A 27,154-nucleotide genomic window follows, 5' to 3' on the forward strand; every position below is an offset into this window, starting at 1 on the left:
ATCTTTATGTTTGAAGCCTGAAATGTGGAAAAAGGTTGCAAAGTTCAAGGGGGCTGAATACTTTCGCAAGGCACTGTATACAAGCTAAAACAATGTTTCATAGTCGCCGTAGATAATCCACTGGTCTGAAGCAGAGAGTTAGTGTCCATGAGTGGGCTAGAAATGACTCAATCAAAAGGAAGGGCAAGAGCCATTTTTCCCTAGAAAAACAGAATGAGCTCATGCTACAAATGCTGTGAACTTTTGTCCAATTTCCGCTTTGTACGTGTTTGGTGGTGGCTGATGGGGATTAATGTTGTACAGTCATACTGTGTTGTCAGAGCCAAAGCCTGATCTGCTGCTTATAGCAGTTAGTACCATTATAACTCTCATTTGCTGAAGCTTTTAAATGATGTCCAAACAGGGAATGAATCACTAGCTACCAGCATATCTGCTAAGAAAACTATGGTTAATTTTGCTGCAACCACTGTCTTAAAAAGTAATGTGAACTCATGTGAAATGAGTAGTTTGTATTACATGAAAAACATGTATAAGATTTTTTTATAAGGGCTTTTAGAAGGGAATCAGTCAAGGTTGTAGACTAGGAGTCTAATCGACTTTTTGATTGTTGTGATTGGCTTATGTGAGCTCTATTTTCCGTCCCTTGCTGTGTTGACACAGAAATCTAGAACAATCCCACAGGAAAGCATTATTATGATGTCATTTGTTGACCTGCTTTTTTTTGGCTCTGGGTCCTGTAGTACCTCAACCAGTCACTCAACCAGACTTAAAACTGGGCAACAAATCCCAGGCTTCTTTGAGCTTTCACAGGCTCCACATTTAAGCACATTCTCGTTTACAATCGGATCTGGCATGCTGCACTTGCTCAAAAACCACACGCTATACCTGTGTGAATAAGCATTTGGGGGACTTAAGTGTGTGTGTACACTCCCAGAAAAATGTGCAAAATGTGTACCTTTAGGGGTGCAACAGCTTGTCATTGGAGCAGTACCTTAAAGGAATTTTTTTCCTTATCTACCCTAAAATGTTCATAGAAGCAAGGTACTACTAATATGCACCTTTATATGCACCAATGGCTTTCCTGTAGCTCAACCAGTAGAGCGTGGCGCTAGCAACACCAAGGTCATGGGTTCGATTCCCAGGAAAAGCAAGAATTGACAATAATGTAAAATGTGTACCTTGAATGCAATGTAAGTCGCTTTGGATAAAAGCATCTGCCAAATGCATAAATTTAAATGTTTATAAGGTACAAAGCTCTTGTAACGGTACTGCTCCAGTGACAAGCCATTGTACACCTAAAGGTATGTTTGAAAAAAAAATTCTGGCACTGTACATGTCACACTTGCGTCTATAATGAACACTATGGTAAAAGAGTTGTCGGATGCAGCTTGAAGAAGCTCAAAATATAGAAGCATCTAAAATACGATTTTAATATCATGACGCTAGAGTATAAAATCATCTGCTGCAAGACAAAAATAAACCGAAATAAATTAAGATGGTGCTGCTACATTATAAAAGAGTGGTGCAGGGAGGACGTCAAAACCTGGAAGACTGATTGGCCACTGGCTCCCTCGAGATTTTCCTATGGGGTTTTATAATAGGTCCGTGGTACACATAACTTGACGATACCGCATACCGCTCTACAGCATGCACACTCTCACACCACAAGCGTTTTTATAGTTACTAATAGAAACATATGTTTTTTAAATAAACATAACAGCTTTGATGGGAGTGTATGCAGAGAAAAAGGTTCAGGTATCATCAAGTTATGTTTACCAATAGAGCTTACTTTTTTAAAAATGACAGACTGACTGTACATTTTCCCACTGATAACACAGCTACCTACTTATCAAAGAAATAAAAAGTAACTGAATTTAAATGATTTCATTAGATGGGAAGAGAGACTGCAGAGTGATAAGAGAGGCATGAAACTAGCACAGATGTAGGAAATCGGTTGCCTGGGACAACAGTTAGCCTAATTAACGGACAGTTAAACAGTCATTATACAAAAATATTCAACTTCAGTATGCCTCAACTGACCAATTAAAATAAAGTATTCCTGCGAGCCATGTAATAATCACTGCTCATACTTAGACATACAGTTTATACAAACACAATAAAGAAGAATAGAGACCAATGCCCTTAAGATAACTTCCAGGGTCTATTGTCCCAACAACAGTACTGACAGGAAACTGCACTTCATCCACTTCCTGCCACAGCTAGCAGACAGACTCTGTGATGAAAAGAGATCTTTGAAGGTTTAGATGAATGAGAGCAACAGAAGAAGTAGATATGGAGCGAGTGAGCTGTCAGTGTGTTCCTCGGGGAAGGACTCACATGGGCCTGAACACAGAGGTCAAAGACAAACAAAGTCTGGAGGACGCAGCTCTAATGTGCTGACTTCAGGGTTTGGGCATCTAAAGTCTGTCCAACACAAAAGGACAAGCTCTGCCCCTACACTAACCTACCGAGGGGGTAGATGAAATGAATGCTCAGTAAAGGGTAAAGCAAGAAGGGACTTCTTCAGCGCTTCTTCCTGCTCAGGAAGAAACATGGGTGGAATAGGCTAATCTGACCTCCATTGGAGATACACAGACAGAAGAGGTTAAGGAGAAAGCCTGAGATGTTTATAAAAACAAATCATTCAAGACATTATTTATTTTTTTGCCATTGTAAAACACCACGCAAATCATTCCGAACGTAGTATACCATCATTATGTAGATTGCTTTGATTGATTACACAACATTGCTTTTTTATGACCGTTACCAATTATTAGTGTTTCAAAGAAAAGTTTGTCCAAAACTGAAAATTCTGTCATCAATGTCTAACCCTCATGTAGTTTATTAGACTTCTGTTCATCATTGAAACACACATATTTGTATTATTCTGTCTATATTTTTCAATTAAAGTTTGCACAACCAAAAGTTTCATGCATCAAAAAAATACGAAAAAGACTATTAGACTATCGAAGACTTCTGAGACGGGACCACTTTATATAATGAACCCATTTAATTTAGGATTAATTCACATAAGCACTGATCAACGCACATTCATAGAGCACATGAAATATGGTAAATGGAAGCTCAAACATGCTTACATGACATTTCAGAACAAACTGGTTCTCAGGCATCAAGCAAATGAATTACAAAGCAGATTTTCATGGTTGTTGTTTGTTTTGTTGACACAGTAATACCTAAATTATTACTAGACTACAACAATAAAAACATAAATATTTAATTTTGATGAATTCATAAAACATTTTAGGAAGTTTGTGAAAACATGATTAATCTTTTATGAATTATTTCAATTTCTATTGTTTAACTTTTTGTTTTTAAAGTTTTAATTTGAAAAGTTAAACATTAAATAAATTACTGTACCTCTTGATTGGCAGAATATTAAAAAACAGGTAACACATTATTTTAAGGTTACAAAGTTACACGTTACTACACTGTAAAACATTTTTTTTTAATTTCTAGTCACTGATCACATCTACATTTTTCAATTGGCCAAAATTAATTTCTGTGAATTGATGCAATTTAATTCACAGAAATTCAATTTGGCCAACTGAAAATTTTAGATGTGATCAGTGTACATGTACTTGCTATAGTAATAACCCTAAATTATGAATAATTATAAGCAATTAACCCTAAATCAAACCCTAACCATAACGGTAGCAAGTACATGTAAATAATTACTCAGTACTAAGGTTTGTACAATGTTACTAAAATAAAGAGTTACCAAAAAGGAGCAGTGAAAGAAAAGTTGAAAAGTGTGATTAACACCAGTTAAAAAATACCAAATGATATCTTCAGAACTGGTACTGTTTTGTATGAGCTTGAATTGTTTTTCTCTCTTAATGAGAAAACAAGTATCATTTATAAACTTGTGGCTACTCAAATATTGCTAATCTCCTTCAGAATATAGCAGGGTATACAGGCTCAAGACAGAGAAGGTGCAATGAGAGTCAGAAATGGAAAGATTGCGTGCAAGACAAGGTATGTGCAAAGAAAGTGTTACAACTGAAAACTCACAAAAAAAAGTTTTGTGTGAAACTGTAAGGATGGACAGAGAGAGAAGGAGAGTTTGTCCTTGTAAGCAGTTGGCTTTTGCTGGAACGTATCTGTCAGTGGCAGGATCAATAAATGACTGATAAAGACAGAGGTTTGGCAGAAGTCTGAACGCACACTGGAAAACATAAGCACAACACACACACACACATATACAGACGCAGTAGTTTAACCCTCGCTTTAGCTCTCTCAGGCATTTAGACTGTCAGTCAGGCTGTGTGGCCGCCTGGACTCAAAGGCTTCATTTAGAAACTCGTTTGCATAAAAATTCTATGAGGCTTAATTTTCTCTCCCATTCATTTTACATGCATAATTAGCCAGTGAGCTCTGGAAGCCTTCCATATGAGTGTGTGTGTGGTCCAGGTAAACCCTACATTATGAGGACAAAAAAAATTGATCCCCATGAGGGAACGGCTTATAAATCAGACTACATAATGTTTTTTAAAAATGTAATTTTCTGTGAAGGGTAGGTTTAGGGGATAAAATATACAGTTTGTACAGTATAAAAACCATATGGAAAGTCCCCATTAAACATGAAAAACTGTGTGTGTGTGTGTGTGTGTGTGTGTGTGTGTGTGTGTGTGTGTGTGTGTGTGTGTGTTTGCAGAGAAACTGATTGTGTGTGGCGTTATAAATATATGTGTTCAGCTTCTGCATGTTTTGTCTGTATTCAAAACTGGCATTTTGTGTGTCTGTGTAAAGTACAGTGAGTGAATGTCATGGTTAATATTCCGCATTTGTGGGACTAAGCTGGAATTAAGTCCTGAAATATGACCCCAAGGGAGAGTGAAAACTGGAATGGCAAATGGGCACCAGCCCCATGTCTTGAGCTTCAGCATGTTTTGTGTGTGTGTGAGACTGTTATGAATCTCTGTGACCCAGGATCACTTTCACAGAGGTGTGTTATGATTCCATGACCATGGTGTGCTTCACACACACATACAATGGCACACAAAACAGTAGTCATTCACATGCAGCATTCATATTACATCAACCCCATTCATTTTGTCAACCAAAACATACTGTTTTAAGTTATCAACTGTGCAGACTAACAGCATACACTCTCAAACACGTTATTAAATATGACAGATTACAACCTTTACAACACAAATGCTGACAGTGTAAGCTCACAAATCCTGCTTCAGGAGAGAGGATGATCTCCTATCTCAAAGAAACCCTCTGACAGGCGTCCTCCTGCATTACTGTCTGACCTCCCTGACGCTCTAGAGAGCGTCTTTATACTTCCAGCAGTCACGGTGCATCTCTGAGTTTGAAATATTTAAGAAATTATCCTGTTAAGCACTGTACCAGGCATGGCTCTACAAAGAACATACAGAAAACACAGGATCGCTAACCCTACCTGTTTTTCCTCTGAAGACATCTAGCCTCTCCATAATAACATCCATAGAAGGAAGAAGAGTTAGAGAAAGAAATTGTCTAGCGGCATAGACCTCTAGAGTTACCAGAATGTGAGGTGGGAGTGAGGCACTGAGTGAGAGAGGGAGGGAAGGCGAGAGATAGGCAGGATACATGAGCACTCAGTGTTTTAGGTTGTCCCCCTCCCCACTCTATTGTCAACGCAGCACTGCTTTTTCCTTCCCATGCTCACGGGTGCCTTCCTGTCCTGTTGGAGGTGACAGCCAAACAGCCAATAAGACGTCTGGAAATGCTCACAGGCATTCACAGCAGCTATAAAGTCCAACAGGACTCAACTACTGAACATTAACCAACTACTCAAGCAAAAAACTGACCAGGGTCCAAAATTAAAACTTGCAAGTAGCAAATAGAGGTGGAAAAAATGTTCATTGCCCGTGGATGGTATATTAGTATAAAGAAATGCAACATAAAATATGATAATATACATAGCAAGAGTCAGGCTTGTGCACAATTCAGAATTGAATTGAGAATGACTGCCAAATTCCAATACCATTCTTGAATTTGAATTGATGTCAAAAACAGGATCTAGAATTACAATTCGAATTTGAATTAAAGGAAGCAGAATTGAAATTCAAGAACAGTTCAAAGAAATTCATATACATTTTGTCATAGCAGCTTCATGTTGAGAGAATCTTTAGTGTTGCAGGAGAGATCTTCAGAGCAGAATGACAGTGCAGACTCAGTGATAAAACATTAGAGGAGTGATTGAGAATTAGATGCATCAGTGTTTTGCTCAGTGAGTTTTGCATTGGAATTAATGATAACCATTTACAACAACTTTGTGTTATTTTATTACTTTGAAATTAAAATAAACAAAACTAATTCAATTATAAAATTAATGTAATTGTTGTATTACTGAGGTAAAATGTGAAATTTAATTAGTTACTAATCATATTAAAATAAATTTGCTTTGCATTGATAAAGTAATCCAAACCAGATTTATAATGGGTAACTTCAGTAAGCAATTGTATTTCCAAAGTAACCTTCCTAACACTGAGTGTATGTGAGATTCAACACATTATTTCTGTTGTGTGGCTGTGGAATTTATTTGAATTGTCATGAATTTAATTCTACTTCCTGTCATTCAAATTCAAATTTATAAATTAAATGGAGGCCAATTCTGAAATTCTGATTTTTGCACAAGCCTGATGTGAGTGACCACTGAGTAAAACAATGACCTTTGCTGATGGAAAATAACTAATATGATTATGTATTTTATCATAATACTGATTATGAGACAAGTAAAAAAATGTAAACTATATATTTTAATAAAAACAATTCAAAATATCATGGTCAGTAAGAAGTTTTTTGGGGGGAGGGGTGTACATCTTCTCAGTTCCTACTTTATTGGCAGGTATGGCAATAGAGAGCGAATTTTAGACCCAGAACACATTATGATTTAAGATTGACTAAAAGGAAGGATGCTATGGAAAATATATGGTGTGAACAATTATTATAAAATAAATACAGACACAAATGCTTATATACAAATAGCAAATAGCCTACATAATACAATACTGAAAGCTGTGACTGCTATCTGACCAACAGCTGTGTTTATGTGTTCAAGATGCTTGACACCCAAGGTCAAAAACATATAGATTAGGTCCACTATCTCACATACACAAAAGAAAAAACACAAATATCCACACCAGATATAACTGTGTTTGTACAAAACAACCAAAGTCGATAAACCAGTGGTGAGAAAAAAACTTTCAGTTATCCGGGCACATGGTGTGCTGGTCTAATACAGGTTTCAGTGTGTGGATGTGCATAACTCACAAGTATTTTCACACACTTCTGTTAAGAACACCAGACATGTATTTGCGACCATCTGCTTGAATGTTGAGAATTTTAGTTTAAATATATAGACTACAGTAGATGATAACTTATATAGCTATATGAGGTAAAGGGAACTAAGGCGTCTCAGAGGTTGACACAGGAACACTGACGCAGTGTGGGAACACAACACACACGAACGAACACAGACACACACACACAACACACACACACACACAGAGAAAGAGAGAGAGAGAGAACCGAACAGGCATTCAATTGACTGGCAATACCACCTGTCCGTTGCCATGACAACAACTGCCCAGTCTCACACAGCAACACACAGCTCTCTCTCTCTCTGTTCATGTCAGGGTACGGCCCTTCTCTGAGAGCATGACGTCAGACTAGGAGAAAAAGTATGAATGAAAACAATGTGTGTATAGAAAGCAACATGTGTACAGAGCACTGTGAACTCTAGACATAACAGAAACATACACATACATCACCAATCTTTTGCAGTTGAATATTTGAGTACCAGAACCATGCTAGACCATCAATAACTTGATCACAGACAACAGACATGCACAATCAGAGCCAGTAAAAAACAACAAATTGTAACACAAATTCACAATGAGGAGGGTCATTTCTGCATTACAGATTCTGAACTGTTCAAATACACCGCATAGTGGAAACTGGATCTAGAATCTGAACCTTGCAAAACGCTTTGGGGGGAAAACACACACTTTACAACAGCTGTTTACAGAAATTGAAACAGAAATTATATCAATTTAAAAAATCTGTTTATTCTGTTCACCATGAAAGCCAGTTATAAAGTCAGAATTGTGAGATACAAACTTTATAAACATTATCACACGCAATTCCTAAGTTTATATCTCGCAATTTTAGTAAAGTGTCAGAATTGGGAGTGGGGTTTTATTCTTTTCTTAAAATTGTATTTTAAAATTTGCAGTATCTATATCACAATTCTGAGGAAAGAAGTCATAATTTTGGGAGATAATTCTCAAAATTGTAAGATAAAAAGTGAGATTGGTTGCAATTAGTCAGAAATGTGCGTTAATAATTGCAATTCTGAGATAAAAAGTCAGAGTTGTAGGATAAAAACTATCTTTTAATTTTTTTTTTTCAGTGGTAGAAACAAGCTTTCCACTGATTGTGTACTCATTAATTGATAATGAGTTAATTTGTCATTAATTGACAATTGTCATTGAGTACATTGTGTCATTGTGGAATCGGAAGTTAGTTTCAGGAATCATAATTACTCATATAATTAATCATAATCAATCCAAAAATGAATCAGAATATCTTTTTATTGAATCCGAACCTTACAGCACTCTGAAGAAAAACAAATTATCAGACACTGGATTCACAATTAGATTTAGAATTATATATCAGCTAAGCTTCAGAATAAGAGAATCTCGAACAGAATCATTTTATTCCGACACTACACTGATTAAAAACCATCCAGTAAAACATAATGCCACACAATGAATGCTGGATTTATACATTAGAATTTGGGAACCATCCAGTACAAAAAACAAAAACAAAACACAATGCATAATGGATTCTGATTTAGAAACCAGCCAAGCAACATTAAAAAAGCCAACACTGCAAGACAAAGAGATGTTGATTCTGCTCCTTAAATATACCATGAAGCCGCCTTGTTTAAATCACCATAAACGTTCAGCTGGTGAGCTCTGTTGCCATTAATAGGTTCATCTCTGAATACATGTAGGCTTTTAAGTCTATAAAGCACAGAAAGGTATCTGCATTCTTATGTCTAGGATGTTCTTGAGAGATATAGTGTTAAAGACGTATGTTTGCTAGTACCCATTTAGTGTGCATTCGTGTGTCCTCTCTAATTCACAGATAACAGATAGACTGACAGCTCCTCATCTCCACAACCCCCTCCTCCCGCTGAGTCTCTCTCTCATCTCCCCGTCCTGATCGTCTTCTCGAACTGCCATCACTCCTCATCCGTCTTAAACCTTTCTCCTCCCAATCCATTTCCCACCACCCTTTCCCCTCTCATCTTTTATTTTGTTCCTCAGTCTCTCTGATCCTCTCTGACTTCGGCTGTTCTCTGTGTCGGTGTGTGGCTACACAGTTCTCAAGGCTTGCCACTTCTTTGGTCTTTTCTCCTTTTCTCTCCTTTTTTTGGATAAATGGAAGAAAGCGCAAGAGGCTTCAAAGAGCTCACAGCGATAACGAGAGGGTGAACAGTGGTTTTAAACCCAACGGTGACCGTGGCTAGAGCAGCAACACTGATTAGACACATGAAACCAGTCACTGACACTGCTATCCTCTCACGTGCACACAAACACACACACACACACAATAAGACACAACAACACCTGAAGTGACTACAATAAATCTGTGGCACTGTGGAGTGTGCATGTGCAAGAATGCATCTGCAATTAAATCCGTACACACATCTAGTTGTGTCACAGGTACATGTGTGTGCGCTTTACCTGTTGCCCCCTTGGTTTTATGCCTCCCTTTGGCCCGGCGTTGGGAATTGCCCATAGCTCCGTGTTTCCTGTCCCAAAACATCACCTCATCCCAAGGTTGAAGCCACACAGATTGACAATGACTGAGAGTGTGTTGGTGCGTCTATCTGCGTGAGCACGGCAGCGCATGCATGTGCGTGTGCCCGCTTGACACGGAACAGTCGGCGAGACTGAGTCAGTTTGTTTGCGTGAACGTGAGTGTGTGAGGGTGCGTGTATGTGTGTGAGTGTGAGAGAGACAGACAGAGAGCATGCGCCCAATCCAGTTAGATTCCAGCCAGTCGGAGTACAGGCTCTTTCATTGAGAGCCAGGGAAGGCTGAACGTATGGATGTAGGGAATGCCGAAACGAGGAGAGGGATGGAGAGGGAGAGAGAGAAAGAGGGAGGGAGGGTGTAGATAGAGGAGGGAGGTGGATGCTTTATCACCACTGAGTGATTCTGAGGAGAGGTGGAGCTGCTGCGGTTAGAGGGGAAAAGAGAAATACAGAGAGAGAGAGAGAGAGAGAGAGAGAGAGAGAGAGAGAGAGAGAGAGAGAGAGAGAGAGAGAGAGAGAGAGAGAGAGGCGACAGAGAACATGAACAACATTTTCACATGCTATACTGTGAACATTATCAAACCATTTGATCGGTCTTATTCAAAAGAGATCACCCAAAAATGAAAGGGCTGCCATTTATGACTTTCTTATGTAGAACACAGACAGAGATTTTTTTAAAAATGTTTTTTAAATGTTTTTTGAGACATTTGATTTGATTTGATTTTTTGAGACTTGATTTCCACCAGATATCCACGTACATACAGTAAACTCATGTAAAGTGATAAACACCGATCAGGCATAACATTATGATCCTAATATGTATTGGTCCCCCTTTTGCTACCAAAACAACCCTGACTTGTTGAGGCATGGACTCCACTAGACCCCTGAAGGTGTGCTGTGGTATCTGACACAAGATGTTAGCAGCAGATACTTTAAGTGGTGTAAGTTGTGAGGTGGGGCCTCCATGGATCAGATTCGTTTGTTCAGCACATCCCAAAGACGCTCGATTGAATCTGGAGGTCACCTCAAACTTGTTGTTGTGCTTCTCAAACCATTCCTGAACCATTTTTGCTTTGTCGCAGGGCGCATCATCCTGCTGAAAGAGGCCACAGCCAACAGGGAATATAATTTCCATGGTAGGTTGTACCTGGTCTGCAACAATGCCTAGGTAGGAGGCACGTGTCAAAGTAACATCCACATGGATGGCAGGACCCAAGGTCTCACACTACCTCAGCCAGCTTGCCTTCTTCCCATATATATCCGGATGCCATGTGGACCAGGCCACCTTCTTCCATTGCTTCGTGGTCCAGTTCTGATGCTCACATGCCCAATGTTGGCGCTTTCAGTGGTGGACAGGGGCCAGCATGGGCACCCTGACTGGTCTGCGGTTATGCAGCCCCATTCGCAACAAACTGTGTTGCACTGTGCATTGTGTCACTTTTCTATCAGGACCACCATTAACTTCTTGAGTAATTTGAGCTACAGTAGTCTGTTTAATCAGACCAAACGGGCCATTTTTCACTACCCATGTGCATCAATGAGCCTTGGCCCACCCGTGACCCTATCGTCAGTTCACAAGATAGATACTGACCACTGCAGATCAAGAACACTCCACAAGAGCTGCAATTTTGGAGATGCTCTGACCCAGTCGTCTAGCCATCACAATTTGATCCTTGTCAAACTCGCTCAAATCTTTACGCTTGCCCATTTTTACTGCTTCTAACACATCAACTTTGAGGACAAAATGTTCACTTGCTGCCTAATCTATCCCACTAACAGGTGTCGTGATGAAGAGATAATCAGTGTTATTCAATTCACCTATGAATGGGTTATAATGTTTTTCCTGATCACTGTGTTCTATACAGCAAATCTCAACTGCTTGATTACTTGTATCATTGCAAAATGTAAACTATATTATAGCTGGCTCTAACTGTCAGGATATGGTGTTTACTGTGTACAACGCACAACGACGAGTTAGAGCATGAAACAGGATTTAACTAATCACAAAATACACTTCACACATGCTACTACAAATGGCTGTCCCTTCAAATAATGCCCTATTTGAGGGTATAGGGGGCAATATTGAATTCAGTCATGGAGTAGAACACAAAGCACCATGGGAAACGTAGTCAAAAGAAGACACTAAACATTAACATCATGATTTTCTGTAAAGCTGCTTTGAAACTGCAAAATAATGTAATGAAAATGTTAAAATAAAGTAAAAACATTTGAGTGAGAGTTTTTTTGGGGATTAGAAGACAAGAATATGAATAAGTTATGGATAAAAACAATTGAGAAGCATGATAGAAAAACAGAAGTAGCAACAGATATTTTCTTCTGTATCAAGGCTATATCTGAGTGAAACGGATAGTGAAAAAATGTAGAATGGGACATTGTTTGTTGATTGGATAAAGGCAGATCTGAAAGCGAGTTTGCAGTCGATTGTAAGAAGAGGATGGGGTTTAAAGGGTTACTTCAGCGATTAGCATATGGCTTTGTATCAGTAGAAACCCTGAAGTATAGTCAAATGATTGTGCTTTCCCCCCTCATATCCCCCTGAGACAAGAGATTTATGCATTTTATTTCTGGAAAAATTCCTTTTATGATGCAAATTGATGATATTTGCATCATAGGAGGAATGTTTGGCCAAAGGCTAAAGACTACAGCCAGCAGAGGGAGCCATTTCCGCATGTTTTGAACCCGCGCATGGGGGATGGAGATCACACTCAGAGCTCAGCTCGCAGCTACAGGCACCCATTTAAACGGAGCTATGGTGAGCAATGTAAGTCTTTTAACTTCCCAAATTAATTTCTATGAAAGTTAAGCTTGCAAAGGCATGAACTGAAAAGCGCCAGATTGAACTTGCGTTGTGAATGTATGCCGCGAGTGTAGTTGCGATTACCTCAGATCTCATCACGAGAGCTCATTAGCTTATTTATCTGACTCCTGCAGTTAGTGCTCAGTGCTGTGATACTCGTGCGGTGACTCACTCATTATATTGAACAGACACGTCCAGTTTTTAATTGTAGTGTTTTCTCTAACTCAGTCACAGTAGTCAAGTAGGTGGCTTTGGGAATGGCCTCACAGGGCAGTGAAGCATTCTGGGAATTGTAGTCTTTCATCCCCATGAGACAAAAATACATTTTCTGTTTTTTCTCAGTCTAGAAGGCACCAAATTAAAAAATAATTTCACATTTCTACTACATTGATGACCCAGTTTAAATACATATTCATCTTCCCAGCGCTGAAGTACCCCTTTAAGCAGACTAAATGACTGGAGAATTACAGCATGCGTCACCTAAAAGAAGTCTTTAGTTTCATTGGAATGCCCATTTACAACATTTTAATACAAAATTAAAAAGGTCAAAAAAAATTGTTTTATAATAATAATAATTAAACAAATGCATGGATGAATCCATCACTATAAGATGTATAACATGCATGTGTTCAGAAAATTGATGAATTTACAATCCATGCTAAATTGAACCTTGTTTTCATTTTTATGATATTTTGTGAGACTTCATTGTATTTACTTTAAATGGTCATTGCTTTTTGCAAGACTGTAGCACATTCATGCCAACGAAGACAGAGAGTGTGTGAGATGAGGGTCGGAATGAGGAGCAAAGATGCGGCAAACAGGGAGAGAGAGTGAGAGAGAGATGAGAATAACAAGAGGCAGAGAGCTTGAGAGGAATATTGAGAGGAGGAGAGGTGGAGCGAGAGAAAGGAGACGCGGTAAGTAAAAACAGACGCTATGAGGTGAGAAAGGCAGATAGAGAATAAGACTCATGGTGAGAAAGGTGTTGTAAGGCGACGGCAGCGATATCACCGTCGAAACCAAACGCACAGGCTATTATATGTGCGTGTTAAAAAAATGTGTGATTGGTCGAGGAAGGATGCTTCCCAAGGACAGATGACTGTCAGCCCACTTTTTCCTAAAAAGGAAGAGATAGGAAATGAGGGACGGAGTAATAAATAGCGGAGGATAATAAACGAGTGTAAAATCCTGTTATGAGCCTAGGCTGTGTGCGTGTGAGAGCAGCTTGCTGTCCGAGCTGCTGACTGGCTGCACACACACACACACACACACACACACACACACACACACACACACACACACACACACACACACACACACACACACTGCAGTGGAGAGGGCAGGTCCCTCCCTCTACTGCAGACTGGAGGTTTAGCATTCAAAGCCACAACACTGTTCTCCATTATCAATTCATCACAGACATCTGTCTGGTAAACATCACGTGCCCCGCCCCTTCACACACATACACACACTCACACAGAGGTCACATCCACAAATATGTACACTCACCTGCTCACACAGACCAACAGATGCTGTGAGATCGATACATGCTCTCATGCTCTCATGCATTCATACTTACGCAGTTCTAACACACACAGATGCAACTGCCTTCTTGCAAAATAGATATAAGACCAGAGGGAGTGAAAAATTCCAAATGAAGCTTAAAACTCTGCAGCAGAATATTTACAAGAAGAGCTGACATGGCTTCACATACAGCTCTGGAAAAATGAACAGACCACTTAACATTAAGAAATACATTTTAAGTGGTCTCTTAATTTTTTCCAGCGCTGTACGTATATTGTTAAACCACACATACATTCATAAAATAAATGAGCAGGTGTACACACACAGTCCTCTCTTGCTCTAACACACACACACACTGCACATAGCGGCACAATGATTAATCAGCAGAGCACACACTCCAGTGACCACAGCCTGCTTTGTGCATGTTGATAAAACACACACACACACACAGTTCTTTAATTTTAGTGAGGACATCACATAGATTTGCATTGTTTATAAATCAGGTTAAATTATATTTTCTCCTAACCCCTGACCTTAAGCCTAACCCTCCCAAAAACCAGTGCACATCATTGAAATATAAACATGATATGGACAATCTATCAGCATTTTTAACTAGTGAGGACAAATCAAATATCATAAGTTGCTTATCATGATATGTCTTATATTAGTAGGACATTTGGCTCTCAAAACTATAGACAAACCCACACACACACACACACACACACACACACACACACACACACACACACACACACACACACACACACACACACACACACACACAGGTAGTTAGCATGTCTAGCAGTGTGGCATTCTAAGGCCAATTAACTGCGCCAACAGACGCCAGCCAACATGGACATTATCATTACATTTATATAGCGCTTTTCTAGGCACTCAAAGCGCTTTACATATAGAAGGGGGGAAACTCCTCAACCACAACCAATGTGCAGCATCCACCTGGATAATGCGACGACAGCCATATTGCACCAGAAAGCCAGCCACACACACACCAGCTGATTGGAGGAGAGGATACAGAGTTATGTAGCCAATCAGTGTATGGGGATTATTAGGAGGCCATGATGAACAGAGGCCAAAGGGCAAATTTAGCCAGGATGCCAGGGTTACACTCCAACTCTTTTTACGAAAGACATCCTTGGATTTTTAATTACCACAGAGAGTCAGGACCTCGGTTTAAAGTCTCATCTGAAAGATGGAGTTGCTTGATAGAGTATAGTGTCCCCATCACTACACTGGGGTGTTATGACCCACACGGACCACAGGGTGAGCAACCCCTGCTGGCCTCACTAACACCTCTACCAGGAGCTACCTGGTTTTCCCAGTTGGTCTCCCAGGTACTGACCACAGGCTCATGTTTAGCTTCAGTGGGAAACCAGCCATGGGATACAGGGGGATATGGCTGCTGGTATGTCACTTCTCAGACATTCCAAAACCTGACAAATGCTGATTGGATGTACGTCGCCTGAACACATACGTCGGCTAAGCCAATCGCTCAACAATGCTAACACATGCCAACATGGTACACACACTGATCTGACAAAAAAACAACAAAGTATTTTCCTGTTGGTCTGCAACTATAGGTAAAGTGTGAATTAGTATCTATATTTTGTTTAAATCTATTATAAATTGAAAAAATATAATTTAAAATATGTAATATAAAATATAACAAAATATATTTAAAGGTCAAAGCCATTTAAAACTAAGCCATTTACCATTTCAAATATCTTTTTAGCTCTCTCAAACATTTATTATGCACCCCCTCCTACCTGGAGGCACTCTCCCCCTCAAACCCAAACACAGACAAGGTGTACTCTTTCACCTCAGATACCATGTCAATGTTTCCAGGACCCTCTACAGTGATCAAACAGTCTTCCTTTAAAAACAGGAGGGAGAGGAAGGAAGGGGCAGAGGAAGTGCACAGGCAAAGACTGGCTCAGTTGTTGAGCACTTTGCACAGGGCAACCTGAGGTCAAACACACACACTGACAATAACATTACCCGAGTAAACACACACTGCTCCATTACATATACAAAAGACTATTCATGTACTATTCATGCACATTCATACACACTCATGAATACTTACTTATACAGTGGAGTCTAAAAGACTGACAGCACATTGAAAATCTCTGATTCTTATTTAACCCTGGAATTCAACGGAATGTTTTAGGATTTTGAAACATTTAAAACTAAGAAACATTGTGAAAAATAAATAATACTCTTACACATTTCTAGGTAACTTAGGTAACTTCTAGGTAAAAATAATCAATTCACATAGAGAATGTGACTTTGTACAGACGGTCAGATTAAAGCACAAGATGCTCTTTGGATAATCTCAATATCATATTAGAGAACATCTACAGGTTTGACACAAAATTGTGGAGGTCATGCAGCTTAAGTGCTGCTTCCATTAAAGCAAAAGAGAGACAAACCAAATACCGGTTTTAATTTTTCACAAAAATGTACTAGTGGTCTCAGACTTTTGGACCGTGATTTATATTGTACAGAAAACATGGTTTTACCCAGCTAACAAAAAATTAAAAGAAAAAATATGTTGCTAACGTTCCCATAGGTTATGAAAACAGTAATTTGAAATGTTCTCTGAACGTTTCAAAGCTAGGGATGTTAAGGGAACATTGCATTTTATAATTCTGCAAACATTATGGAAACGTTACTTTTGAATGTTCTCTAAACATTCTGAAACAAGAAGCCTAGTAATATTTTTTTTTTTTAATTGGATGCACATCCAACTAAAATGTTTCAGAAAAAAACTCAAAAAATGGCATTTAAATGTGCTAACATTTTTAGAATATTGTTACAGACCAGATAACTTTGAAAAAACATTCTAAGGTTACTGGAATAATGTTTGTTCATAACTTTGAGAGAACCTTGCTAGAACGTTTATTTTCGCGAACGTTTATAGAACATACCAAAGTTCGGAGAACGTTTTAAGACAAATTCATTGTACCAACAGAGGCTAACCAACAATCACCAGATTACAAGAAGCCAGTTCTCAGACATGCCATGACCTGACAAGTGCCAATTCTGCAAGTTTAATTGGCGAAAACATGCTTTGACAGATGCCAAAAGACACCAGCGGGGGTAACACACTGATCCCAAAGTGACAAAACCCGACAAAGTATCTGTTGCCATCTGTTGGAATCTATTGGTGCACTGTGAATTGGCCTTTAGCTGGTAAGGCCTGTTCACACCAAGAGGAATACTCAGTATGAAAATTCGGTGCAATAAACATTTCAAATTGAATGAAATAATGTGGCATTACATTTTTATAGAGCTTTTTAAGTGGTAGTGAATAGCAAAGAAGGAATAGAACCGGCTACTTGAAAATTACGGTTTGTTCACACATGGCATGCTTGGTTCTATTAAAATGAACCCTTGTGTGAAAATAAATCTTTTCAGTGGTCTTAGTCTGCTTGTTTGGTGCGCACCAGGGTGGTGCTGTTCAAATTAAGTAAGCGCAAGACTCATCAAATCATAAACAAATCAAAATATATAAAAGATGCAACGCTATAATGACAGAATGCTCAAGCATACATGTTTTTCCTCCTCATAGTCACGATGGTGTCCATCACATCGTTTATGTGTGACAGAGGGATTCCTGACGCTGTTTTGACTCATTTACACATACAACGAGTGCATTAACCCAGCACGCAGCATTGTTTTGGATGTTCGTACACACAGAAAAATAGGGTGTCAAAATTGTACCTTTAGGGGTACAACAGCTTGTCGCTGGGGCAGTACCCTAAAAAGAACAACGTTGTACCATTTTTACCACAAAAAGGTTCATTGTAGTACCTTAAGGTACGCATTTGTACTCAAAGGTAATATGCACCTTTGAGGAGTAAAACAGGTAAAGATCCTTTTAAGGGTACTGCACCAGCGACAAGCTAAAGGTACAATTTTGACACCCTATTTTTCTGTGTGTATAGTTCCGCCACAAAATATACGTAATAAAAGCAGAACATATCCCTACCCTATGCCTTTATGTCCTGTATATTTAGATTCTGTGTTAAAATGACATTGTGAATGCTAAATGGACCAGGACTAAATGTTCGTTTTTTTTGTTGCTACGGACCAAACGAGCCAAGCAAACTGAAATACAAGTGTATTTTGCACACCCTCACAGTCAGCCATACAGGTTTGTACTGACATGAGGGTGACAAAATGATGACAGAATTTGGCAGAACACTTTTCTTGTGCAATGATGTGACTAAAGGGGAGTTTTACACAAACAATACCTGCAATATTAATCAGCACATCCTACTGCTACCAAAAGCCAGGTCAACTCTAACTGAAACCAAAAAAAACACACAGACTCAGACAACACAGCACTCACTCATTGTTGCTTTCACCCCATTACGTGAAAACATGATGATATGCAACGGAGTAAGATTTTAATGAAGGTCAAAATCATCTGATATCAAATTTGTTTTACAAAAGCCTCACAATCACCTAAAATCTTCCCAGTGCTGAGTCTGCTACTATTGATTTTTAAGTCTAACTGGACAGGTGCTTATATAAGAAGAGAGAAAAGAAGACTAGGGATCTCATATAGACGCAGAGAAACAGAAAAGACGATTAGAAGATTAAAGCTCATACAGTAACAGCTGTCTGATTTATCACTGTACTCCTGCTCTCGAGCTGAAAGTGACAGCTGGCTTCACAGCTGCAACGATCCTATTGTTCCTCACTGGACGGGAGAGAGTGTGAGATGAGATCGGAGCTGCTCTGCTGTCATCTCTTCTCGTCCTTAGACCACACACATTCAAGAGTGACCCCTGTGAAATTCACATTTTTACATTAACACAAAACTAAAACTACAGCTAACATAAATTACTAAAACAAACTAGAATTAAACTGAAAACTGAAAATAAAAGCTACCTCACAACATTAATACTAAATACTAAAATAACACACTGCTCAATATCTCTTCCACTGAGCCGTTCCTCTCATATTGTCCTTAAATCACCTGCTGTAGTGTTTTTTTTTTTGTGTGTGTGTTTTTTTTAAGTGAATGAAAATCAGATATTAATAATAAAAATGGTCCCTGGGGTCCATCATTGGATTTGCATGGCATCGCATTTCCTCTCTGGAATGTGAAGAGCTAGTCAGTCTGCCCGTGTGCGAGCACCTCACCCTTCAGAGGACAAGAGCTAACCAAATCAAGTCTATTTACACCACAGAACAAATAAACTACTGTCTTGCTATATCTAGATGAGTGACTTTCTCCACACAAACTGAATCTCAAGCACAGTGCTGGAAGCAGAGAGTGAAAAACACGGTTTGATGGATCTAGGAAACAGAACAAAGGGGATAAATCGGGTTTTACGGTACCTTAGTGCAGATCCAGAGTGTGTTCAGATCAGTGCTGCCAATCCACACTATCATTCAGCCCCAAGTCTTGTTTTACAACATGAAATCAGATGTCCTACTGTCACTGAGATGTGTGTGTGTGTGTTTGTGTGTGTATGTGTGACGGTCCATGATTTAGCATCAGGAGGCTGAATCTAGAGCAGTGGACATCTGGCTGCAGATTGAGATTTGGGATAATTGGCTGTGGATTAATAATCCGACTCGACGGCTGCCGGCATACAGAGGAGCAAGAACATGTCAGATTACAACCCTAACTGTCCATCCACCCGCTGGATTACACACACACTACAGAGCTTCAGCTGCACATCTCCAATTCTCCTCTGTGCTCCACAATCGTCTACAAAACAGCTCTTTAGTGCCTTAATCTCGTTTTCAGACTCTCTTTCATCTATTTATGTATTTCAAACTCTCATTTCATTCTATTCATTTCATTTGATTATTCCGTGGGTTCATCTCTTTTAAATTCCTCCATGCAGCGCTGGATTAGGGGATTGTAATTCCAGCTAAACTGCTCAGTTTATCTGAATGAGAAGGAGGAGTGTGTTTTGCATGCAGAGCAGGGGAGGTTTAAAGGGACATCAGGTTTGTGGTTCAGTTTGTGCTATGATAGGATGGAGGAAGTAGGGTGGAGCGGCTCAAATCCTACATCAAAAGTCTCTGTGCAAATGAGGACAGCTGACCTGCTGCCAGAGACGGAAGCAATAGAGGATTTTCATCATGCAAGCAAACACAACTGACAGAGCAAGGAGACCCAGTTAACTTAGAATTGACTATTGTTTATTTACAGAATAATAAACTTATAAAGCTGATCCTTGGGCATGAATGGGTGGAATTAATGCAGAAGGTTCTGGAAAAGAGGTTCTGGTTCTTTCCCAGAAAATTGATGATCTACAGAACAAGGATTTGCAAACCTTGCTATGCCACAGACCCCAAATATCATGATCTCTAGTGACGGACCCACATCCTAAATAAAAAAGCCAGTGATACATTATAAATAATTTGTACAGACAATATATACTAAAAAATAAATAAACAAACAAATAAATAAAGGGAAATTAGATTAAAAAATACACTATAGGTTTGGGGTCTGTAAGATTTTTTTTTTTTTAGAAATCTTTAAACAAAAACATGTATCAAGGATTCCATAAAAAAATTAAGTATTAAGTGTTTGATGATAATAATAATAGTAAATGTTTCACCAAATCAGCATATTAGATGCCATTGTCAGCCGCATGCGTCATCGAGTCTGCTCCATTTCAGAGAAGTAAACATTATGCAAAGTAAGAAAAAAAATATTGTAATTTACACCTCACATGGCAGTCAGTTTTATACTGGCAACTTTACTGAAATTAGACAACATGGGACCTCTGTAGGGAGCAGCCTTAGGACTGAGACACGATTTCTGAAGAATCATAAGACTTATAACTTAGAGTTTACAAGTTTAATCGTTCTCTGGGTATTAAACCCATGCCCTCATGATTGAGCTACTAGAACACTGTTGCTCTTTGTTACTTCCCCTTGCAAATTCCCCAAATTTGAAAACTCCTGATATAGGTCTTTCATCAAATCACATTTCCACAGAGAAGTAATCCTCTTCACTAAACTAGATGGAGCTTGGAAATGATGGGTCTGTGTGCTACCAGAAGCTCCTGGCTGGCACAATCACTGGGGTGCCCTAGTCATTTAGTTATGTTAGAGGAACCCAGGATCTGTCCTACTCGCACACTCACATACTCCATTACATAAGCCAGTTTATGACAGACTGCTGATAAATGTCAGTTTTCACAACTATGCCCTTGTGTACGTGTGTGATCTGTATTCTCAGAGAATGACATACACCCTCACAGAAACGCCCTGCTCTCTGAACCACAGAAGCACACACACATGCAGTGTTAATCACAAGAGATTGCAAGAAGACAGCAATTGACAGAAAATAAGAGAACTCAAATGCTAGATCTTCACACATATTAACTCATTGAACTCTGTGTTAGTCGGCTTGAAAGCTTATGTTGTCTGGCTTTGAGCATGTGTGTGTGTGTGTTTCAGTGAGTGCTGGCTGATTTTGCAGGAATGCTGTCATTTTAATTTCTGCGACTCATTGCTCCACTGTGTACGTTTAGTATTGCCTCTGCAAAAATAAAGCTCATTTACACTCATTAAATATATAAATATTTACAGTAATTATTTAGCCTGTGTCTTGAGGCTTGAGCTTTCTTAACTGTGAAATGACTTTGTGAAATGGAATGCCAAATTAGCTTTTTAAACTTTAAATATTTCAGCAATTATTGTTCTGCGCCACCAGCAGTACCACATGTAATTGTAAAATTAAATATTGTTCACATATATTTCTGCCTCTTCTTCCCTGATATAAAAACATACAGAAATTATGCTGCATTTAAACAGAAAATACATCCTTTAATAGTAATATCTTGGTGTTTCTTAGACACTCCTTGTCCCAAGGGTTGATTTTTTCTTTTTGATATATGAAAAGCGTGAAAATTGACATGGGAAGATTCACCTTGCAAAACAACACTGTGGTGTATTTCAGGAAAATTAAATAAATGATCCCTGCTGAAAAATCAGCATTGCGGGTCATCAGCATAAGGTAGCCTACTATGTTTTGTATGCTGGGACCATCGTGGGATGCTGGTTGCTGGTTTGCTGGATCCAAGCATGGGATGTTGGTTGACCAGTTATCTTTTGGGTGCTGGTATGATCTCTGCAAGACCACAACAAACCGTGTGTATGCATTACATATCACGTTGCTTAATGTGTGTTTGTAGTAAAGAGTTGAAGTTGAACATTCCTTAATCAATTATTCAGCTAAATTTGTAAGGATTATTCAATTTAATTCGATGAAATTTCACTATTAACCGAATTTTAATTTTGTGCATGTACAAAGTTGTTGAAGTCTGTTTGAAGTCGCCATTATGGTGATCAGTGTTCCCTTTAGCTGGGCATTTAGCTGAATTCATTCTCTTTCAGAAACTGTTGAAAGTGCATGCTCTCACTAATTTCAGCAATATTTAATAACAGCAATTTTCAGTTTTTAACTTTCACTGTCAAGTTGTTATTAACTTTCCTATTGAAAGATATCTTCTCATAACCCCTATTAGGAACAAACTGCTTATGAATATGCTTTTATTTACTTGGTTTTCATATCTCTAAATGTTGTTATGCACAAGCTCTTTTTAATTGATTTGAACTGATTTGTGTACAGATCTTTTGAGGCAGTAGACCATTGATACTTTGAAACACTTTACAGAATGCATCGCCCCAAACGTACATCCGTGTAGGACAAGAATCCACAAGGAACATAAGAAACAATGGTGTTGAATACACAATTGGTAATGGGCAAACAATACACACCTGGGGACAATCAAAGACTAATCAACAAGAAAAACTACATAGGACTACAAAACATGGCATAAAACAGGAATTAACACAAGTCCACAGAAGATCAGAGGAAACCAAGACAGAATCATGACAAATTCTGTGTGGCACGCCCACTGTTGGGTATTGTTATTGGACAAATGAATTACTGTAAATAAAAATGTGTTTTAAAGGGTTATAACTCTCATATATAAAGTGATTGTGTCTCCCCTGCTGAAAAATCCTGCATTGCTATACTGGATTTTTTAGGAGGTTCTTCAGAAAACTTGGATTAAACCATTTGATTTATATGGATTATGTTTATTATGTGTTATGAACTTTTATGAAGGACAAATGTTTTTGTGTGTGAACTCATTCCCTTTAAGAGGCTTTATTTTCCAAGAGTGCCCATAGTTGAAGAAACATCCATTATCCTTTTTCCATATTAATAATTTGGGGTCCAACAAGGTATAAGATTAAGTAGAAACTGGACCTGTTTGTTAATGACAGCAGTGACTCCAGCTGCAACATGTGCCTGTGCAGCGCATCAACCAACTGTTACTGTGATTAAATGTGACAACAGCAATATTGTTAATCTTCATATAAATGCTTGACTGACATTGACACTAACAGTGAGTGAAACAGCTAAACAGCTAAAGAGTAAAATGCTTTAGGGAACATCTGTATGCTGTGTTTCTGTGATCATACCTCCAGCAGAACTGTGCTAATGAAAACGAGTTAATGCTACAAGACATGGAGCAGAATAATGATCAGATTTTCCCCATGAGACACCTGTGGGTTAGTATAAGCACATAGCATCTCTTCCAGCATACCAACTTGGTTTCAATTGGCTTTTCTTCACAACCCGTCTATGACCACAACACATTCTGCTCCCTCAATCACCATAAAAGCTGTGTCAGCATCTTTAGTTTCAGCACCTTCTGTCAAACCTGCAGAGTTGCTTGAAAATCATTACTTCATTGCTACATGGGAAACAGAAAGAGAAAAGAGAAGCAAAACTCTTGATAGCACAGCAGGTTTCATTTACTCCAGCAGCACAGAAGATCTCTCATGACATCTCTCGTCCCTCTGGCTCTTACAATACACTAGCTGTCAATCATCAGCTCCATTACACAAAGTTTTCCAAAGGCCTGGATGCTGGGAATTTTCTGTCATTAGCCAGCCGTCATAAAAACATGACTGTAAATCTATGCTTCTCCCTCACTGTCATAGCCTCACCAATATGCTTCATCAAAAGTGCCAGGACACTCCACACAGATTTTGTCAGTTGCATTGACAGGAAAACGAATTAAAAATAGTGCAAGCAAAACTTTCAGACTAGTAATATTAGCTAGGAAGTATATTCTAAACAAAGTTTACCTGTTCAACACTCACCTGGATCATAGACCAGGACCCACCTTTCCAATTTCCACAGGACAAAAATCACAAAGCAAAAAGGACACTAGCATGTGCAGTTCTGCTCTGCTGCAACAGAGGGTGAGGGGTACAGAAGAACATGGTCACATTTAGGGGGCTTAGAGAGAAAATGAAAAAGAAGGAGTGGTGGGAGGGAAAGAAGGTGGAGTGAAGAGAAAAATGGAAGGAGAAGAGCCCCCCTTCTCTGTTTTTTAACTCATGGCAGACTCTGTGAAAACCCCATGAACTGGGCCTTGGAGGAGGGAACGCCTACTTTACTCCTCCTATCCTGGTTTTGCTCCCTCTTTTTCACTACGTCCTCTGGAGCCATTTCCCAATATTGTGGAGAGAGATTAGTGAGGAGGGGGTTGAGGCCTCCTAAAGCTCCTCACCACACAGACATTATTGAAGAAAGAAAGAATACAGAGGAAAAGACCAAAACTAATTATGAAGAAACCCAGAAACTATGTGGAGCTGCTGGAAGATATGTTTGCAGTAAATGAATAATCCCCTCCTGCCTTCAGAGTCATTCGCATTCCCAACACGGAGGAGGTTGTCGTTTGTAGCTTTAAGACTTAAAATAATATTGTTTAAATGGAGGGAGTTACAAGATGAGCCGAAAACCTTAGAAACTCAAACAGAACAGAATATGCACCGTGTATTTAAGCAGAAACAGATGAGTACCGCAGAGATGGAGAGATGATGGATGAGAAGTGGGGTTTATGGTGCTTGTGAGGTAGTGAGCGCAGTCACTGCGAAACGATGAGAGCCAAAACTCTGAAGACCTCAGATTCACACACACATAAACCTCAGCCGCATAAACATGCCTACACCATCTAGAGGCAAAACACAAACACAGCATAGCGCGGCAAAAAAGAAATACTACCTCTGAGTGAATTGTGTGGCTCAGGAAGGAAGAATAGGAAAAGGAACATATTTAAAAGAACGTAAGGCTGGGAATTAATTCAAGACTTGTGCAGGGATTCTGAATGTGATCAGATCAATCTAAAAGCTGCACATGTGATCTGATTTCAGTAGCTTTGTGAGCACTGCCACCAGCGTCCTGGGTGGCTATAGAGAGGCAATCAGGATGACTTTATACTGTGCAACTTTCCTACAGCAACAGCACCTGGCCCTTCAATCAGCCTCTCAGTTTTTCAACAGGCAGGAAGAAACAGAGTAACACGAGAGGAGAGGAGAGAAGAGAGGGATGAATAAACCCAAAGAAAGAATGCCCTCCACTCCGCCATCTGAGAGGATTAGAACTGCTCTCGAGGTTAAAGCTAGAACTTCTCTTTCTCATATGATCTCTGCACACCTCCTTTTACACCCCTTTCTCTAAACTGAGATGTGTGTGACTAGTGTGATCCTGTGACTTTGAAATGACAACCTTCATCTGTGCCCACACTTTATAAATCGCTAATATTTGATTAAGCTCTGCACGTAATCAAATTAGCCCTACTGACTTTGTTAGCATGCATTACTAGTCTTGTGGTGAACAATTAACCATGTAGTTAATCCACACAAAAAAAAATCTTTGTTATCTTTAGTCAAAATATGAAAATTATCTTTCTTCTCCTCTGGATCTAGCCTAGAAATCTAGATGCACCCTAGCGGCAGCAAATCTAATCTGCCGTGAGTGTCTTTTAGCAACTCTCAATACACTTCTGAGCTGTAAAAAAAACTAATTCTGGTCGGGCCAATCACATCGTGTACAGAGTTGGTTGGTGGGGCTTAACATAATGACGGCCGAGTTGCTTGCGTGCTTCTAGTAAACAAAGAAACTTGCAAACGACGGTATTTCAAATCAGCTTTGACCGCGACTCTGGAAGACTTGGAGTTAATCTTTTCTCCGAGTAAACATCAAAGAATGGCACTGAAGTCATTCTTAAAAAGGGAAGATGTGTTTGGAGTTTTGCTGAGCGGATACGGGCGAAAGTTTAATCTTCACATGTTTAATAGCTTCAACTAGCTCCGCTTCACGTTGCTCTGGATGGTTGTAGCGCTATCCTATCGCGTGCAGAGGGAGTTTGAAAGACAACCGTTTATCCCGCCCCTCGGAGTGAGCCCTGTCAATGGTGAGTTTCCAGACCAAACATCTTCATGTGGGTCTGGCTTGTCAGGCTAGTCTGGACCATTCTCCTCCAACCATTAGTCTGTTGCGAGCTAGGGTCCTATCAAACACCCAACACAATGCGAAGAAAGTGTTTTTTGCTAGTTTCAGTCTGATGCAGTTATTTTTTTCATGTCCAGCACCACATTGTTTAAATAGCAAATGCACTCATGCCTGTCTGTTCGCTCATGGGCTTGCTGGTCTGAAAATGAGTTTCAGGCGCATTGTTGCAACTTGGCATGTTGCTATTTTGAGGCAACTGAAAATGACTGCATCAATGACCAACAAAAACCTGGTCTAAAGTTCCAGGATTTTTCTCCTCACTATAGACTTCTATAGCAACCAAAATGTTGACAGTCCAAATCAATGCAGTTTCAAAGTGCTTCAGAAGCTCTGTGCGATCCCAGACAAGGAATAGGGTCTTATCTAACGAAACGATCGGTCAATCGCAAATTGGGGATCAACAGTGTAATTATATGGAATTACAGAAATTAATTACAGATGTAACTTCATAAAGGTATTTTTAAAAATATAAGTAGAGTGTAAAACATGTATGTACACAATAAGTGTATTGTATCAAATGATTCATTTAATGGTTAGTACATATTTAAAGGTCCCGTTCTTCGCGATTCCATCTTTCAAACTTTAGTTAGTGTGA

General features: G+C 39.2%; 1 protein-coding gene across 5 annotated transcripts in view; it reads right to left on the reverse strand.

Moving 5' to 3' along the window:
- nhsl2 (NHS-like 2) overlaps positions 1-27,154 on the reverse strand; it is a 93,458-nt gene that overhangs the window by 30,725 nt on the left and 35,579 nt on the right. Inside the window, exon 1 of one of the 5 annotated variants that reach the window (XM_067437379.1) lies at positions 9,768-10,150. The exons of 3 other annotated variants lie outside the window; for them this stretch is intronic. In XM_067437379.1, the coding sequence (XP_067293480.1) occupies positions 9,768-9,849 (82 nt within the window). In that variant the 5' untranslated portion in view covers positions 9,850-10,150. Of the gene's footprint in view, positions 1-5,428; positions 5,478-9,767; positions 10,151-27,154 lie in introns of those variants that run through there. One more of the 5 variants, XM_067437380.1, reaches the window with a different exon arrangement.

Source organism: Pseudorasbora parva, chromosome 1 (assembly GCF_024679245.1).
Source record: "Pseudorasbora parva isolate DD20220531a chromosome 1, ASM2467924v1, whole genome shotgun sequence".
Classification (NCBI taxonomy): Eukaryota; Metazoa; Chordata; class Actinopteri; order Cypriniformes; family Gobionidae; genus Pseudorasbora; species Pseudorasbora parva.